The sequence below is a fragment of the Delphinapterus leucas genome, chromosome 18 (assembly GCF_059928025.1).
Source record: "Delphinapterus leucas isolate spDelLeu-1000000601 "Yukka" chromosome 18, BTC_Dleu_Yukka2, whole genome shotgun sequence".
Lineage (NCBI taxonomy): Eukaryota > Metazoa > Chordata > Mammalia > Artiodactyla > Monodontidae > Delphinapterus > Delphinapterus leucas.
Genome location: NC_143146.1, coordinates 70,317,895 through 70,337,788, shown reverse-complemented (window position 1 = coordinate 70,337,788; position 19,894 = coordinate 70,317,895). Strand labels below are relative to the sequence as shown.

General features: G+C 35.9%; 1 protein-coding gene across 2 annotated transcripts in view; it reads right to left on the bottom strand.

Annotated features, from left to right (window-relative positions):
- The window catches only part of N4BP2L2 (NEDD4 binding protein 2 like 2), a 63,889-nt gene that overhangs the window by 29,712 nt on the left and 14,283 nt on the right, over positions 1-19,894 (bottom strand). The window contains exons 6-7 of one of the 2 annotated variants that reach the window (XM_022574616.3): positions 18,071-18,214; positions 15,535-15,636 (exon numbers count right to left, since the gene is read on the bottom strand). In XM_022574616.3, the coding sequence (XP_022430324.2) occupies positions 15,535-15,636; positions 18,071-18,214 (246 nt within the window). The remainder of the gene's footprint in view (positions 1-15,534; positions 15,637-18,070; positions 18,215-19,894) is intronic. The other variant, XM_022574617.3, reaches the window with a different exon arrangement.

Sequence of the window (19,894 nt, the reverse complement as noted above, 5' to 3'; positions counted from 1 at the left end):
GAGCTATCAGTAGTAGTGGCAATGACACCCCAGCAAGCAAACATCTGGTGGGGCCCTTCTGAGCCCTTGACCGAAAGGCTGCGACCACTCACCATCGATTCCCCAGAGTTGCCCTCATCTGGTTACTTGTGGGAACTGCAGCTTCTGCAGGGTTTTGACTGAGACAGCTAGGAAGACAGCAAATGTGCCAGCTAGCTGGCTGGCCCACCACAACAACTATTACATAATTTGCACATTACCCCTGCAAAAAGGCCTATGCAACCAGGCTACCTCTGCTTTTTGCCCACCCTTCTGACATATCTGAGACTCAGCCCTGGTGAGGAAGACAAAGACACCTGTTGACTGTGCCAAGGGGTGGGTCTGACATGCCACTAAATTCCTCAAATTCTGACTGCACATTCAAGAGCCGTTCTGCAATGACCTCTCATCTCAGAGTGTATTCCAAGGACAACAACTCTTGAATTTATCAGCTACCTTAAGAATATGGGTTCTAACCTGATAGTGACTTCTCACTCTTCTTGCCCAAGACTTGGACAGGCCAGCCCAACTTAAAGTAGGCAGGGTTAAGTAAGGGTGTGGTGAGGAGTCCATACAAATTGAAGTGGACTTGTGCTTATTACAGACAAACAAGCCCTTTTTTAATCAAGAAAAAAAAAAAAGCTTGACTAAATAACATACTTGGTGATCTTACATCCCTGTCGGATGGGTGTATTCACTTCCAGAAGATCAGGTCTTCCACAATACAGAAAGAAAAATGCAACATGAGTTTAGGAGAACCCCTATTTTTCCCTGATAAATGCTGGTGCTTTTAGTAGGGGAACAAAAACAGCAAAACAAGGACAACTGGCTCTATCAGAACAAGGGTAGCTTCATGCACTAACGGTGCAGAAGGGCTAACCATTCCACTCATCTTTCATTTTAGTCAATTCAGAGAGGCTCCCTTGCTCCAAAGTTTTTAGTTTCTTACAACCTATATATCAGACAGCTAAAATGACCCAGCCGATTCTGTCACATGATCTGGAAAACCAAGCAATAACAAAGCTCACTCTACCCTGAGAGATGTTCCACCTAATCTTTGTAACCTTCTGGTCACCACTGAAACTAAAACAAATAATCAAATTCTATAAATCAAGAGATGGTTAAACGTAAGCTACACTTGACCAACACCAGGGTCACTCCAGACTGACTCCCAAAGAGCAGAATGCTGGGGGGAGAAACGGAGGAGACTACACTAGAGTGCACAGGGGCGCTTATCAGTAGAGTAAGCCCCACCAGTAAGCTTTATGCCTCTGCCTAACTGTTGTCCAGTTAGGCAACCTTAGGTCACTATTCAACAAACACCACAAAATGTCTGATGGCCTTCCAAAACTAACTGATAAGATGTCCAAAGATGTTTCCTTCTATTACTACTCTCATTGTCAAGACTGTTCCATTCCAAACAATGCTACTCAAAAGTGTTATCCATACTGATTCCAGTCCATGAGTGGTTTGCAACCAGTCTGCAACAGAGTACAGAAACTAAGTAACTTTTATAGGTATCTGAGAATAATTTTTATATCTGTTGAATTTAATTATAAAATATTTGACTTACATTAAATTTTTTCTAGTAATTCACTTTTTTATTATATGTTACTAAAGTATCAGACTGCAGCACATTGGAAAATTTTTTAAAACTCATCTTTCACCACAAACAGTTTGAAAAACACCTATTAAAACAAATATAACTACGTCATACTTCTGCTAAAATCTCTTCGGGGATCCCCATTCTCTGCAAGATAAAGTCTTAGTTCATTAACACTGTGTTTCCAGAGTCTCCTGGGCCCTTCTCTAGAGTAGAGCTTTCTAACTAGTGTGCTTGGCAACGCCTCGAACAGGTGACAGATTAAGACTACTAAATGGAGCCTGTGGCAGGTGGAGTTCCCGAGCCCCAGGACCAGAAGCCTTGGGAAGAGTAGCCTGGTCCATTTACTCCAGCAAATTCTACAGATTCTGTTTTCTGTGTGTGTCATAATGTGGACAAGATTGAAAAGTGCTGGTGTCTGGAGTTATCTCCCATTACACGATACACCAAATTTTATGCTCCTCCAACAATGAAAAGCCTGCTTTCCCACCCACATCCAAATTTGTATTTCCATCCCAGACCTCTCCCATGAACTCTGAACACACTACATATTCTACATCTCCATTCAGATATCCAGAATGCACCTTTAACTTAACATGTCCAAAACTAAACACCTGTTTTCCCTTCTAAATGTGCTCCTACATTATATCTTAGTAAACTGTAACTCCATCTTTCTCTCTCATACTCATTATTTGATCTATTCAGCAAATCCTGCCAGCTCTAGCTTTAACCAATTCTCACTACCTCTACCTTTATCCCCTGGTTGAGGTCACTATCACCTCTCACTTGGATTATTCCAAGAGCCATCTAATTAGTCCCTGCTTCCATTCTTGTCCTCTAAAGTGATTCTCAAGACAGCAGTCAGAACTGACTGTGCATCTTAAAACCCAAGTCAGATCATGTCATCCCTTGCTCAAAACTCTCCAACAGCTTCCCATCTCAAGCAGAGTAAAGGCCTATATTCCTTCAATAATTTAAAAGGCCCATATTATCTGGTTCCTTCTTTCTTTGACTCTCTCTTCTCTCTGCCCTTTGCTCACTTAGCTCCAGGCAAATGGACATCCTACTATTCCTTAACCACACCAAGCACAGGATCCTTGGTCTGGAATGTTCCATCCTCACTTCTCTCTTTGCTAATTCACTCTCTCACTTTCTTCAAGTCTCTGCTCAAATGTTACCTTATCAGTTAGGCCTTTATTGATCACTTCAGGTAAAGTGGTACCCATTCCACTAAGCCCCACCCTCCCTGTCCCATTTATGCTGCTTAAATTTGTCCATAGCACCTATCATCTGACTGACTAGATACCTGTTTATTGATTTAGTCTGCTTCCCTACCCTGACGCCAGGAGGGCAGAGGTTTTTTGTTTTACACACTGATCTATCTCTATCACCTAAAACAATGCCTGGCACATAGTAAGCACTCATGAAACACTGCTGAATGAGTATATACATGCATGAATAAATCCATTACTGTTTCCTTCCTCTGGGACTTTGACCATTCAGTTACTACTGCCTACAGGCCTTTTCCCCATACTATTTCTCCCCTACTAAATCCCACTCTTCCCTGAACCTCGTCCTCCACATTTCACTTACTACCAATCTAGTAAATGAACAGTGGAAAAGTAACGCCACCGCTACACATTCATGCAGAAAAGTTTACTGCCCCTTCTCACTACTGGTTCACATTTCTCAACCACATTCCTCCAATCAGAAAACACCATTCCATTCCTAGTAACTACAGCTTACACCTGCTATTTTCTCACTGCACTGAGTACTTCTACTATGTATCTGTGTAGATTGTCCCAAGAGTCAAGATACATCTGATGTCCTTAGGAAGAACATAAATCATTCTGATATACACTAGGCAAGACAATTCAGAGAAAGCCCTATTTATTTTCCATGCTTTCCATGTTCTCATGACTGCCAAATGCTAGAAGACTTCTTCATGGGCCTATTCAAATCAATACTATCAAGCCTCAATTCCAATTTATACCCATCAGGTATTTCACACTATTCTTGGCCTCCAAGAACTCCAGTCCTCTACTTTATACTTTGGCCAAGCCCTGACAACCTAAGATAAAGAGCCATAGTAAATTGTGGGAATTTTCCTAAGCCTACTCTCTCCCCTCCCAATCTCGACCTCCCGCCTCCACCTCTACACCTTTCAAGAACAATCAAGATAAAACTTTTGTTCAAGGTAGGAAAGGCAAACAGGAACCTTTTAGTACAATATTGTACCTTAAAATCAGTCCATCCCCCACCAAGAAATGATACAGTGTAACAACCAGTAAAGCAAGCCTCTAGTATTTCCATACCACTCATGGCAATGGCCTAGTAACATCCCTGTACGTACCTAACCTTATTTACTCAGTTCCATTTCAGATCCTGGCCCCTGACTCTTTTTGTCTCCCAGTTTACTATGTTTTTCTTTTATATTTGTGGACTGAATATACTGTGTCCTCAGCAGAATCTCTGGTGTTTTCTGCAACTTTTAGTTAAGACCTACTATGGCTCTTTTTAACCGCCCTGGGCAAGATGCTCACCTGAATTTCTGTCCTGGAGACCTACTATAGGCTCTGTGCCTTCAGCAGGTCTAATGCAGCTCCTGTAAGGGGAGAATTCATATGACCAAACACCATTTCTTGAACCTTCCACATTACTTCCACACCACAGCAGTTTATCAACACCTTACTTAGAAAGTCTCAACAGCCAATTATTTAACCAATTAAAACCTGATTAGCTGCTTTTTCTTATTTCCTTTCTCCATTGCCTGCTATCTATACTGCCTCCAGAGAACCTCATTCTTCTATAGTTAAGTTGTTTTTAAATATAATAATTTCTTCTACGTCACTGTAAGAGTAAAAAATAATCTAAAAAGTGATTCAAGAAGAATGTTATTAAAAATTTAGAATACTATCACTTAAAATAATAAACAGGGCTTCCCTGGTGGCACAGTGGTTATGAATCCGCCTGTCAATGCAGGGTACATGGGTTCGGGCCCTGGTCCGGGAAGATCCCACATGCCCCAGAGCAAATAAGCCCGTGCGCCACAACTACTGAGCCTGCGTTCTAGAGCCCGCGAGCCACAACTACTGAAGCCCGTTCACCTAGAGCCTGTGCTCCGCAACGAGAAGCCACCGCAATGAGGAGCCCGCGCACCGCAACGAACAGTAGCCCCTGCTCGCCGCAACTAGAGAAAGCCTGCGTGCAGCAACGAAGACCCAACACAGCCAAAATTAAATAAAAATAAATTTATTAAAATAAAATAATAAACAGATGAGACACTAGTAATTATACTTTAAAATATTACAAACTACTTCTCTGACCCTCCACCATATGCCTTCTTCCCCTTTTTCTACTGAATCTTGTGATACCTCTGTCACTTCCCTAACTACTACAAAAATAGAAAGCTGACATCCACTTAAACTGATGTTCCCATCTTAAATGACTCATTTCATAGAAGCCTAGGGTGCAATTAACTAACAGTGTCACATAACTACAGGTAAGCCGATATCATACTGTCACGTGAACATTACATAGAAGTCATGATGAAAAACAAGAGGAAAAATGTTTTTGTGAAAACCAAGAGTGGTGGGGAAAGGCTCCTTACTTTTATTACACCTGACGTTAAAACAAAAAAAAATGTTTTTTCTTTTAAAGAAATGGGTTCGTGTGGTCTGCTCTGTGAAACTAATCATACCAAATTTGTCACTAAAAATGAGAATATCAAATTGACTTGATCATACCAACAGCCCATACCACTCAGGTGAAAAAACAGTGTCAGTATTCATGACAAAAAAGCACATGCATTATCACAAATTGTTTTGAGGTATTACACAGCTTAATTCCTGACTGCTTATGCTAATAAGGAATATGAGTATCTTTGATAAATTTAATAACCAAAAAATCAAGCTTTATCCTTCTAGATCTCTCCTAGCATTTCTAACTAGTATAAAAATCAACCAGTTGGTGTTTCCTTCTCTGCCCATTCCTAGTGTATAAAGAGGTGAAATCATCAAAAGGCAGACAAAATAACAGAATTTCAAGGCCAGCACATGAGTTACTTCAGCTGAAATTCTAACCTACTCAGCTCACTTAATCCATCCAATAACCCTGTTATCGGTTGAGAAGGTATTCTCATTTAATGACAGGGAAAAGTTTCAGAAAATTAAGTGACTTGCCCAAGTTGCAAGAACTACAACTTTTCTTCAAATTCTGGAATTTAAAATTCTGTGCTCTAGGGACTTCCCTGGTGGCGCAGTGGATAAGACTGCACTCCAATGCAGGGGGCCAGGGTTTGATCCCTGGTCAGGGAACTAGATCCCACATGCATGCCGTAACTAAGAGTTCGTGTGCCACAACTAAGGAGCCCACCTTCTGGAACCAAGACCCGGCGCAACTAAAAAATAATAATAATAAAAATAAAATAACACTCTGTGCTCTACTACAAGTGGTTTCTGCTCTTCATGACAATCTGAGGTACCTCAAAGGTATAGTCTGAAACACGGAACTCGGTTGCGCTGTGAACAACTCACAGTGTCAGGCGACCCACTATACATTTCTTAATGAAACACATTCCATTTTCAGAAAGCTTTGAATTAAATTAAAAATTAAGAACCACTGATCCAGTCAAATGCCCTCACTTTACACATAAAGGAACTGCAGAAGAAAGAAGGAAATGGCTCACAAGTCCCTCTCAACTAGCTAGTATCATAGCTGCGCATTAGTTTCCTAGGGCTGTGACAAAGTACAGACGGGGTGGCTTAAACAAGTTTATTTTCTCACAATTCTAGAAGTCTGAGGTCAAGGTGTCTGCAGCGTTGGTTTCTTCTAAGGTATCTCTCCTTGGCTGGTAGATGGTCTTCTTCCGCCAGTGTCTTCATAGGTCTTCCCTTTGTGTATGTCTGTGTCCTAATCTTCTCTTCTTATAAGGACACCAGTCATATTGGATTAGAGTCCATCCATATGATCTTAATTACCTCGTTAAAGGTGCTATCTTCAAATACAGTTACATTCTGAGGTACTGAGGGTTAGGACCTCAACATACAAATTTTGAGGAGACATAATTCAGCCCATTAACACTCCACTCTCCTGCGCCCCCCAATTAATGTCCTTCTTACATGCAAAATACATTCACCCCATTCCAACAGCCTGCAAAGTCTTAACCCATTCTAGCATCAAGTCCAAAAATCTTATCTAAATACCATTTAAACCAGGTATGGGTGAACTTGAGATATGATTCATCCTGAGGCAAAATTCCTCTCCAGCTGTGAACCTGTGACTCTAGACAACTTACCTGCTTTCAAAATATAATGGTGGGATAGGCATTCCCATTCCAAAAGGGAAAAATCAGAAAGAAGGGATGATGGGTCCCAAGCAAGTTTACAATAAGGCAAATTCCATTATATTTTAAGGCTGAAGAATAATCTTTAATAATAAATAATAAATAATAATCTTTGGCTCCATGCTGTGTTCTCTGGGCCCACTGGGCTAGAGGCCCTGCCTTCCAGGCTGACCAAGGTGGTAGCCTCACTCCCTCAGGCTTGGGGCTGTGATCCCATGGTGGCAATGGCAACCCTGCCAACCTCTGAATTGCCTTCAGGGTCATTCTATTCTTTTCTTGGAGGACAACATATGCTTACGCCAGATCACCACAGATAGCTCTAGTGACTTGTCTTGTAGAATCTCAGAAGTCTGACAGCCTTCCTTCATCATCCTGTCCTGTCTCTTTCAGTCCAAGCTGGCAGTGTTTCTGCTGCCATATCCCCATCTCTGGTCTTGCTGAGTTAGTTTAATGAATCCATAAGTCACATGCCCATACGCCCTTTAGCAAATGGTTGTCTAGCAACTGCCTTGATGTTGTCTCCAGAACATACTTTCTAATTTTTTGCAACATGCATAGGCTGAGAACTGCCAAATCTTCAAGTTTCTGGTTCCAATTTGCTTAACGATTCTTCAATTATCTCTGTCCTCTTGCATTTTACTATAAGTAGCAAGGAGAAACCAGGCCATGGCTTTAACACTTTGCCTAGAAATCTCAAATATCCAAATTTATCACTTACCAGTTCTATTTTCCACAAACCTCTGAAACACGATTTAGCCAAGTTTTTTGCCACTTTATAACATGACTGCCTTTCCTCCAGTTTCCAATAACATGCTCATTTCCATCTGAGACCTTACCAGAAGCACCCTTTTCATATTTCTACCAAACTCTGTTCATGATCATATAGGTCTATCTCTAAAGTGACAGAAGCCTTATTGACCGCCCCAGAACCCTCACCAGAATCACCTTTAACGTCCATATTTCTACCTACAATCACTGAAGGCAACCTTGGCTTTTTCTAACATGAAGCTCAAATCTCTTCCAGCCTCTACCATACCCAGTTCTAAAGCCACTTTTTCATTTTTAGGTATTTGTTAGAGTAGCATCCCACTTCCCAGTACCAAAATCTGTGTTTGCCAAAGCTACAAAGTATCACATTCTGGGTGGCTTAAACAACAGAAATTAACTTTCTCACAATTCTGGAGGTTAGAAGTCCAAGATCAAGATGTCAGCAGGGTAGGTTTCTTCAAAAGCCTCTCTCTCTGGCTTGTAGATGGCTGTCTTCATCCAGTGTTGTCACAAGGTCTTCCCTTTTTGTGTGTGTCCTAATCACCTCTTCTTGTAAGGACACCATCATATTGGGTTAGGGTTCAATCACATGACCTCATTTTACCTTAATTACCTCTTTAAAGGTCCTATATCCTAACAATAGTCACATCATAAATACTGGGGGTTAGGATTTCAACACATGAAATTTTGAGGGAACACAATTCAGCCCAGAATAAGCTGAGACTACCCATATTCACTTGTTGTATGAATACTGAATACTGCTTTTTCATTGTGCTGATGACCATACAATGGTAACAACCTCTGACACATGGTGCTTAAAAATGAAGGGAGGGGAAATAATCATACACTCATACAAATTAATAAAGAAAAAGTACATGAGAGCATATAATATATATATTTTGGACCTCACCAAGCCTGCTATGTCCAAAAATTTGGGTTTCCTTGAAGAGCTCAAATCTGAAGGATGAGTATGGAAGGGGTGTGTGCACACAGAACTTTCCAGGAAGAAGGAACAAACAGCACATTCAAGGAACTGAGAGGTGGCCAGTAAGGCTGGAAAACAGAAAGTAGGAAGAGTAACAAAACATGAGGTTGGATAGGAAAGCAGGGGCCACATCAACCACATTATGGTTTTTGGTCTTTATTCTAACAGCAATGGGAAGCACCTGAAAGGTTTTATGCATGACCATATTTTCCTTTTACAAAGATCACTTTGGAAAGGAGGGGGCACTGAGGTTTCTAATTTGCTGGTAATGTTCTACTTCTTGAGCAGGATTCTGGTTACATGGATATGTTCACTTCATGAATATTTGTTGAGCTATATACACTTATAACTTAAGCACTCTTTAATATGTACATTATACTTCAGTCTTGTTAGATTGTGGAGAAAAAGGTCTAGAACAGAGCAAGTACTGATGTGGGGACCCCGGTCTCAGGAAGAGATGATAATTCAAACTAGAAAGATGGCAGTCAAAAATGGAGAGATTCAAGAGGTAATTAAGTGGCAAAATTCAAAGACCCCAGTTGATGGACAATATGAAGGGGGAAAGAAGGGATCAAAGAAGACTCTCAAGTATCTGGTGTGCAAAAATAGATAGATGGTAGATCCATTTGCTATGCAAAAAAAAATCCTGGAGTTCCATAGACAAGAGAGAAGATCACAGGTTCAACTTTTCAGGCTTAAAAGTAGAAAAGTCAGGTAGGCAGTTAAGTATATAGGCTGGAGAGCAGAGGACAGCTTTAAGAAGAAAACACATTTGGGGAGTAATACTATTAATAGAAGCAATGGGTATAAAATCATTCAGTCCATATTTTTTAGCTCCTACAGTATTACAGGCACTGCTTTAGGTTCTGTGGATAGAGCTAAGAACAAAATAAACAGGTTCTCATGGAACTTATATTCTACTTCAAAAGACTCCCAACAAATCAGTATTAAAAAAGATAACTTCAACTACTAATAGCTACTATGATGAAAACAAAACAGGACAATGTAACAGAGTGACAGGGATGGGGTTACTTTATTTTAGATTGGAATAGTCAGGGAAGGTTCTCTGTGGAGGTGACATGTGAGGTGAAACCTGAATGTTGAGAACTATGCTAGGCATAGGAAGAACAGAAAAAATACAGAGCAAAAAAAACAGCTAGCACTTAAAGCAAGAATAAGCTTAGCATATCTGAAGAACAGACAAAAAGACTAGTATAGATGAAATGTAGTAAATGAAGAGGAGAGGGGTACAAGACAGGGTCAGGGAAGAAGCCAAGGGCCAGATCACGTATAGTTTAATTAAGCAGGGAGGGATGTAATTTTTTTTTTAATAAATTTATTTATTTTTTGGCTGCGTTGGGTCTTTGTTGCTGTGCACGGGCTTTCTCTAGTTGCGGCGAGCGGGGTCTGCTCTTAGTTGCAGTGCATGGGCTTCTCATTGCAGTGGCTTCTCTTGTTGCAGAGCACGGGCTCTAGGCGCACGGGCTTCAGTAGTTGTGGCACATAGGCTCAGCAGTTGTGGCTCGCGGGCTCTAAAGCGCAGGCTCAGTAGTTGTGGCGCACGGGCTTAGCTGCTCCGCAGCATGTGGGATCTTCCCGGACCAGGGCTCGAACCCGTGACTCCTGCATTGGCAGGCGGATTCTTAACCACTGCACCACCAGGGAAGTCCCTTGGAGGGATGTAATTTATGGTAAAAAAAAAAATTTTTAATTATAGTTTTCTCTAGTTATTCTGTGGATAAAATTATAGGGTGGCAAAGATAAAAGTGGGGAGACCACTACGTCCAAGTGAGAAATGATGAAATCTCATGGGGAAAGTTAAGAGTAAGAATAGAAGTATTAAAGCAAAAAATAAGAAAATAAGCTCTAAATGACCCTAAAAGAAATAGAAAATCAAAAGTCTCAAGGTTGCTCTACTTATTTGTATTCTATTTTAATTAAAAAAATTTTTTTTGATCATAAACATATTTAATTTTTTGATCATAAACAACAATTCTAAGGACTACTAGTGAGGTTCAAAAACCTCAAAACAAGTCTCTGATGGTGTTAGCTACAACAAGTTAAATGGATAAGCCTTCCTCTCTGCCTGGACACTCTCTCTCCTAGCAAGTATCAAACACAACTAATTCACACTCTATATTTCCATGTTTCCTAAATTACAAACTGCCCTATAAAGTTGCTCTATTTAGATGAATGGGTCCTTAATTTCAAGAGGTTGTTGACTATTCTCAGAAGACTAGGACTAATATTCAACCAATATTTATGGACTCATTAAAGGACAAAGCTCCAAACACAAGACAAGGAAGACCATGTTTTCATGGCCTTTAAGGGTACAAGATAATCTTTCTTAATGTAATACCTGGGCTCTACTAGTCTTTACACAGCAAAGGGAAGATGGGGAGGGAGAAATATCACTTTTGAGACCACTAGTCTTCTAGCTTTAACAATTTCTTTCCTATCATTCCCCAGAATTAAAAAAAAATTCTTTTTCTCACTACTTTTTAATTAATTCAAAATGTCTAGCCCAGGCCTCCTAACACGTTTCCTGTAAATACTTCAATTTACTTATATTCAAAATGAAATATTTTAACCACATCTTTGCCAGTGTTACATTATACACTATTCCAATAATCTCAATCCCATGACGTACTGCTTTCCAGTTTTGTGAACCAAAATCTATCTTAATCTACTTATGAAATCAATGTTATTTCTTCCCCATTCTAACAAAAATTCCACCTCTGATTTCACATTTAGAAACAATAATGAAAAAAGCCACAAACTAGGAATTTTAATTTCTCAAGGAATTATGAAAAACCAAACAAGATCCAGCCTTTCTATTTTTTAAGTTAACTAAAACAAAATAAGGCAAATAGTCAACAGTAAGAATTCTTCATTCTGTACTTAAAGGTTTTCCTTGCAGAATCAAATTAATTCAATATTTTATTTATACAGCAAACTTAAGTAACTGGCTCCTTTACTGTTCTTTAATTTTAGAAAATTAATTTAAACAACATAAAAGAGAAAGGATGCTAATTATTACAAAAGGAAAAAATCCTTAATTCTTCAGAAAATCAGAAAACTGATGTAATTTCCATAACAGCTACTGCTAGCACACTTAAGTAATAAGTGGACATTAAAAGAAAAATACACTAAGACCATTTACAAATAGTGTTGATCTGTTTAGGAAATACTGTCTCAAAATTAATCATCAAAACAAACAGCTTATATAATTTAACAATCCATTCACTGAATACTACACATTTCAAGTGCTAATTAAAATCAGGAGATATTAAAATAAAAGGTAGACATTAAAGCACAACAGCATATGTAAAACTTCAATTGAAAAGATGTTGCTGAAATATGATTATCAATTATCAATGTATATTTTATAGAAAACGTTTATACGGTAAATGACATCCTAGCTTTCAATCTTGACTTCAATTAAACATTCTAAATAAATGGCCACTTACAGATTTCTTCACTCAGCTTCACTAGTAAGTCAACATACCTCTAACCCTATAAATTCAAAGGTACCATAAAGATGCACTCAACTCTCCACTGGAATTTCTTTCCTACCTTGAAAAAAAAAAAACACCCTAAATTAATAATAACTTAACCAAAGATAAAATGTGGTTTAAAAGATAAAATGGGATATGGTGAGGAATATGTCTGAACTATATTTGAATCCCAGTTAACATTGCTCCCTAGAGATATTATGTTCATAGGATAAATTGCTTAAACTGTGTTAGTTTTTGTTTCCTCTTTATAAAAATATTGAGACTGTACAGTCGTTATAAAAAAATTAGAAACTGTAATAAATCACATTTAGAATAGGGCCTGGCACTGACAGGCATTAACTAAATGGCAGCTACTTAAATAAGTATTATTAAATTAAGGCTTGTTGCTGTTAAATTCCTATTCCTCATTGTAGCAGCACTGGAGAAATGAAGAATCACTTGTAAAAGCTGAACTCAAATTAGGTATCAGCTTTCCTTCAAAAGCATTCAGTTCTTTAAGAATGGCAGATTAGAGAATCATGACATAACAGTGAATTCCATAACAGTGAATTTCCAACTACTATTTATCAACTAGTCTATCAGCATGAGGCCTGAGTATTGTAAAAGAATTTTTTCTCAAATACATACATCCAAGTACTACGCCATGTTTATGGGATTCCTAACCAATGAGTAACACTGATAGACTAAAAAACTATATAAATCTTTCCAAGTATTTTCATATCAAAGTTCTACCTATACCACAGGGTCAGGAAACTGCAAAGCTGTGACCTATAAGTTTAACATGATTAAATAAGGTTCATAAGGAAACATGAGTTCAGTGGAACACAGGAGGGAAAAAAGTTATCACCATTTTTGACAGTAACTTACCATCCCATCATCTTCATTAAAAATGTTATGAAGTTAACATGAGGATAGCTGAACAGAAAATGCACATAAGAAAAAGAAAACATGTACAGGAAAAGACTGATAGAAACAAGAAAGCAACATGATTTCTAATACTATTAAGAAAGAATAAAAAAGAAAGAAGAATAAAAGAAGAGAAAGAACCCACAAACCTCCCCCAAATCAAATTTTCTTTCATTTTGATATACTAAAAAAACTGAAGAGTCCAGAATTACAACTGAAGAGACACTAACAAAGCTGTGTGATTATTGTAATTACTAGTTGTAGGGTACAACTTTAATTTTACATGTCCTATCTGAGAATACAGTTGAAACTGCAAAAAAAAAAAAAAATCCAAATAAAGTGTATTTTAATGGACTGTACTGAACTTGAACACAATTTTAACTATTTTAACTTTTTTCCCCTTAGTTACCAATAAAGTTGAGAGGCAAAAAGCCCAATAGGTCATCTCAAAACATCTCAATCTTCCCATTAATTTACAAACAGTCCAATTTAAAAAACAATATGGGAATATTAACAACTAGACAACACTCCCCGATGAAGTCTTCAGTCATTCACCTGCTTGTTAATGTGATTGTGTCTAGTTCTAAGATTAGGGGTCACAGTATGGCTTAACAAAATTTGTTAGGAGGAAAGGAAAGAAAAAGATTATTTCTAATTTAAATGACTAAAATAAACTTCTATTAAAGATACCAAAAAGTCAAAACTCTCCAAACACAGTCCTAGCTTCAAAAATAACTATTTACTCTTGAGGCTCTCTTTTCAGAGTTTTTTTTGCTACTCTTTCCCCTTGTTCCTGTGCATAATTTGACAGCAACAATGTATTAAGAATTTCCATAGGAGATACATTCAAAATTGAGTTTACACACACGTATATTCTATGACAAAAATTATGCCATTCAGTGCAGTCTACATAAAGATATTGAATGTAAAGTATAACCATTCTATTACAAGTTTTCTGATTTTAGTTGCAAAAATCATAATTATAAACTTTTCAAGGTTTGCTCTGAAATTTACAAACCATGCAAAATTGAGTATTTTTTAGACTTGAGACCTTGGCAATTTGAATCAACTGAATTATTTAAATGCTGCTTAGCAAAGTAAAAAAAAAAGGAATAAAAAAGACACACAGGACAATCACCAAATTACTCCTCTTTCAGAATCTATTTCAATGAACTTAATACTACTTCCTGCAATCCTAAGGATATTTTAAGGAGAAAATCTGGCATACATACAGGGAAACCAATTGTTTTAATAATACCTTAATTCAAAAAATAAAATAAAAATTGGTATGCCAATCTTATTTAAATTGTAAAGAAAGACAACCATCACCAAAGAATATACCCATTAATCCCTCTCCTTTCACAAAAATTACAGCAAATTGTAATGAGAAAATATTACAGCAATTGTAATGAGAAAAAATTATTTATAAATTGTAATCTACAAAATTTAACTCTATAAACAGCTAACTGGATCTGCTGTTCTGCTGCCACCAAATGTTTATTCTGAATGCTCATTGTAACAAAACTAAGTAATACTTTGTTATGATTCCAGACTAAGAGGCATTACTCTATTTATATGGGTTGCAGACAAACACACACAAAAACACTCCAGCCCTAATAACTGAATTCTCAGTTATTGCATTCATGTTACAATACTACGTAAAACTTCAATAAAGGCTAGTAAACCTATCTGGTCAAGGTACTGGGTTGGCCAAAAAGTTCGTTCCGGTTTTTCTGTAAGCTATCCCAGAAAAACCTGAACGAACTTTTTGGCCAACCCAATACTAATATAATACATGAACAAATGCATTTCTTCAGAGAACACCACCAATTTTCTTTATAAATACTTAGAAAACCAGGCTCAGAAAACCAGACATTTCTACAATAACAAAAACTCAATTATGGTCAAAATAAATATTTTATATCCTTTGAAATCATGAACTCTTTCAAAACTCACCAATATATAAAACTGGAAAATTTCATAACCTATATTAATTAGGCAAGAGATAAGCAAACTTCAAATAGTTAAATCCACCCTATCATACCACCAACAAAATACAACCCAATCTTTTGTAAACAATCTTACTTTAAAACGGACATTAAAATATTAAAAAGCTAACATTTTTTTTCAGAAAGGTGAATACTGAAAGATTATCAATGTAAAAAGCAGTATCAAAAGTTCAACTTAATTACCACACAAATATTTTTATTAGCAGTATTATGACATATAGAAAACTATAAATTTACTTATCAAAAAGAAGTGATTTTTCACTTCTCCTATGAAAAAACAAGGCTATGAAAAAACAAGTTATGAAAGCCTATGAAAAAACAAGTTAATCTTTCTGAATCAAACTAGAAGCTATCAATATATTCTGTTTAACTAAAATGTTCACCTTAGTTGAATATGATGAGTAATGCCCATTTTATTCTTTGTGATGGAGACCAACTCAGAATGGCAGGTAGCAGCTGGGGGAACTATTCCATTAAGAATATACCTAAATTTAAAAAAAGAATATATCTGAATAGAAGAAAAGATTTTGATGAAAAATCCTGACTTGGTAAATTTCATATTTTTTCAGATTTTTAACATCAAGCAATGACTTATAATAGTGATTCTGGTATCTTTTATTGCATATTCATTCCTCTATTCTGTTATTGTTCAAAAAATACAATAAAATTAGCCACAATACTTGGGGGAACTTTTAATTTACTTTGTCTTAAAAAAAAAAAAAAACATTAGGGACTTCCCTGGTGATCCACTGGTTAAGACTCCATGCTTCCAAGGCAGGGGGCGCGGGTTCAATCCCTGATCAGGGAACTGAGATCCCACATGCCACACAGTGCGGCAAAAAAAGAAAAAAAAAAAAGTCTTCCAGAATGTTAATTTCCCTGCCTCAATAAGCACTTATAATTTTAAAAAATAATCAGCAATGATTAACAATCTCTGCATGATTATTTACTATTCAGAAGTACTAGGGGATAAGTTGAATCTGTAATAAAATCTGGAAATTTATTTTAGACTTACTATCATGAACATGTTTCCTCATAATCTGTATCTTCCGAAGGCAATTCTCTACATCCTCGAAATAAACTGGCTACTGTTCAAATACTATAGATTTACAGTACTATTATTTCTGAGTAAAGTTTTATAAGGACAAAGGGAAAGGGACACACAGTATATACCTACCTGTCACAAAATTAAATCCTTTACTATTTCAAAATGTCAATTTACATAATAAAATGCTTGGAAAAGTAAGCCCAAATACTAAGAAGTACTACTCTGAAACAAAAAATATATGAAAATAGTGAATAATGGAAATGTGTGTATGTATTGATATAAATAAATATATATACACTGACACACAAACATGAGTTAGCATATTCCTACTACATCATATTTAGTTAGGATGAACAAATATATACAAACATACATATGTGTTACACAAAATAAAGCATGGTAATACCCATTTAAATGTAAACAGCACTGTTAGTACAAATAAATAGAAATCATATTCTTATCTCACTAAAGGTAATGCAATAAAGACCTTGCTGAATACTAATATTTAGCTTTGAGTCTTGCAACTTAATATCACTTAATAATTTAATATCAGTTAAAAAGTAATATAAAGATGTGAGAGAACATTTACAGCTGAAAAACACCAAAGGTTTTAAAACAACATTGGAAGAAAGATTATGGGATTCACCACTTTGCTCTACACCTGTAACTAACACATCATTGTTAATCAACTATACTCTGACACAAAATAAAAATTAAAGAAAAGAAAAGAAAGATTATGGGATTAGGAATGGGCTGGTTTAGGAGAAAGAAAACTTAAAGGACAAACTATTATCATGTAAAACATAAAAATTTTTAAAAGTAGTTGTAATTAGCTCCGTTTTTTCCTAAAAATGGACAAATCAAAGCAAAGTTAGGACGAACTGCAAGATCTCTGAAATGAATCCCATCTCAATTTAAAAATTTTAAGTGATAGAACACAATCCAACAAAAACTATCCAGTGAGATACACAGTTGTCTCTACAGAAAAACTAAAACCTGGAGAAGTAAAATATCCTATGGGACACATCTTCCTACAACTAATGCTAAGGAACTGTCTAAAGTATTTTTTATATTAGAATTACACTGTTTTAATTTAAATAGAGAAAAGTGATATACTATCAAAATAGCCTGAAGAGCTTTTGCAAACTATATAGTGATTGCCCTGTTTATGCATTCCAGAATCAGGGGTTTGGGGAGATAGGAGATGGCTTAAGAAGAAGGGTGATGAAAACGTGTATTACGGAGAAAACACCCCAGGTGACTGATACACTTACTGTGTGGTACTTGATAGAGAATTTTGTTTTAAATAAGGGATATGCTAGTTATAGTTTAGAAACACTTTTTCACACAGATGAATTTGCAGAAACATAATTTTACCTGTATAATGAATAGAGGAATCAACTAAGGTGCCTGTAACAAGTTAGTATTTCTTATATATTTAAGATAGTCAAGGAAAAATACTAAAGTTTTATGAAAAGTTGAATTTCGGTATGAACTATAAAACTGTCTGACATTATCTACAAAAGATAAAATTAGTTTAAGATTCAATTATAGAAAAACATTCTGGTTCCTACCCACTCTACTCAGGTATCTTCATAATAAACAAAGGTATTACAACAAAAGATTATAAAAACATTTAAAATACAATTTTATATAATTTTTATTTACACTTTAGAATTTAAACAACTTGCTGGGAACATCTTTTGTGAGGCAAAGTAGTCTTTTTTTAAATTTGAAACTACTTAAACTTCAAGACAGGCTCTCTAATTTTTTTTTCAAGGGCACGCAACAAACGTGTTAGCTGAAAATAACCAACTTAATGATTATTTGTAACACAGACTTCATTATGTGAGCCTAGAGAGCCTCCCCACCTCTGTCTCCCCTGTGAAGGAGGTCTTTGTGTGCTTTTGTGTGGCGGTTCCACTGAATTCATTACAATAGAGATGGACATTTGATATTCATAACGATCCAACATCTGAGCAATCTTCTTTCGAGAAACACCATGTTTATTCCTCCTACCAAAAAAGAAAAGGATTTTAATTCTTTTTTCTTTTAGAATGTATAGGCTTAGAGATTAAACTGTTTTAGAGTAATAGAGTACAGATTTCAAATTACATTTTGCAAATAAATACCAGAAGATACACCTCACATTAAAAAAAAAGGCTCTCTCAGGTTTAAACAATATCTTAAAAAGGCTTAAAGATACCATAAATCACAGCAAAATGTTAACTAATTACACCTTCTTCACACAGAACTAACTACTGATTCACAGAACCACTGAGTTAATCTTCCCTTCTTTTTAAAGAAGAGAGTAAAAAATTATGAGATACTGTTTTGAAAATTATAGAAGAATTGAGTGGGCTTCCAGGACTGACAAAAATCAATATAAAATATATATCACTTTTAAAAGTTATTTTAGCACACTTGCGTTATTAAAAAAAATTATTATTGATACCAAACTATATTATTACAGATACAATTTGTACATATCTCACAAACGTAATGTTGAGTGAAAGAAACTAGATATAATGAATATATACTGTAATTCTATTTATATAAAGTTTGAGAAGAAATTAAACCATGATGCTAAAGCAAAGGATATTAAAAAAAAAAAAAAGCTTTAAGGAAAAGCAAGTAAGTAATTACCAGGGAATTACGGAATTGTTACTGGGAAAAGGAACTCAAAAAACTTCTAAAGTGTTGGTAATGCTCTCATGACATGGGTAATGGTTAAATGAATATCTGTTTTATAAGAAATTTGTTAAGCTACATATTTATATTTTATGTACTTTTCTGTGAGTTTAATTATGATAACAAAAAGTGGTTTAAAAATTATTCTTGACCCTCAAAGAAATTTTTACAATGTATTCTATACTTGTAGTTTTCTGTAACTTGACTTGGACATGGCAAAACACAGAGAACATATTTTATATTTAATGTTATAGTTCTAGATTTACTAAAACTAACTCATTTTTCCAGAAAAAAAGACATAAAAGAAATGTTTAGTTTTCAAAACTACTGATGTTTAGGTTAAAGATGAGAAGAGAAAGCAAGAGAGAGAAAAAATAGAAGATTGAAAAATAAAAAAGAGAGAGAAAAAGAGAGATCTGAGGTCAAGGTTGAAATTGGCCAAGCTACAGAAACCCACAAGAAGTCAAAATTGATGATTCAACCAATTCTTTACAAAAAAAATGTGTCAAACTATACTAGATATCAGTTAAACTTACTTTATTTGTAAAGTTAATTTATATTAAGAATTGTAATACATTTCAACAGTCTCAAATGTAAATAAAGCCTAACTGTATAACAATTTCAATAATTCATTTATTCAGCATAACCCAAATATCTTTAGTTTTTAAACTCTCTTCTACCTGAGGTGCAATATACACAGAGGCAGGCAAACAATACCAGATATTAATAATATTTATCAGTTTAACTCTTCATAAATTTGATCTGGCATGCAAGTCAGAAAGGGAAAGGTAACCAAAGGAATAAAAATTCAAAGGTACAAAAGGAATGAAAGCAAGGGGGAAGAATTAAATTAGTTGAACACCATACACAGAATAACAGTTTTAAGCTAGAAGAGGGCAAACTGAGGTGGGAGGAAAAAATGGTTTTACAAAGAGAGGTGATGGTCATACAACTCTGTGAATACACTGAAAACCACTGAATTGTACACTTTTAATGGGTAAATT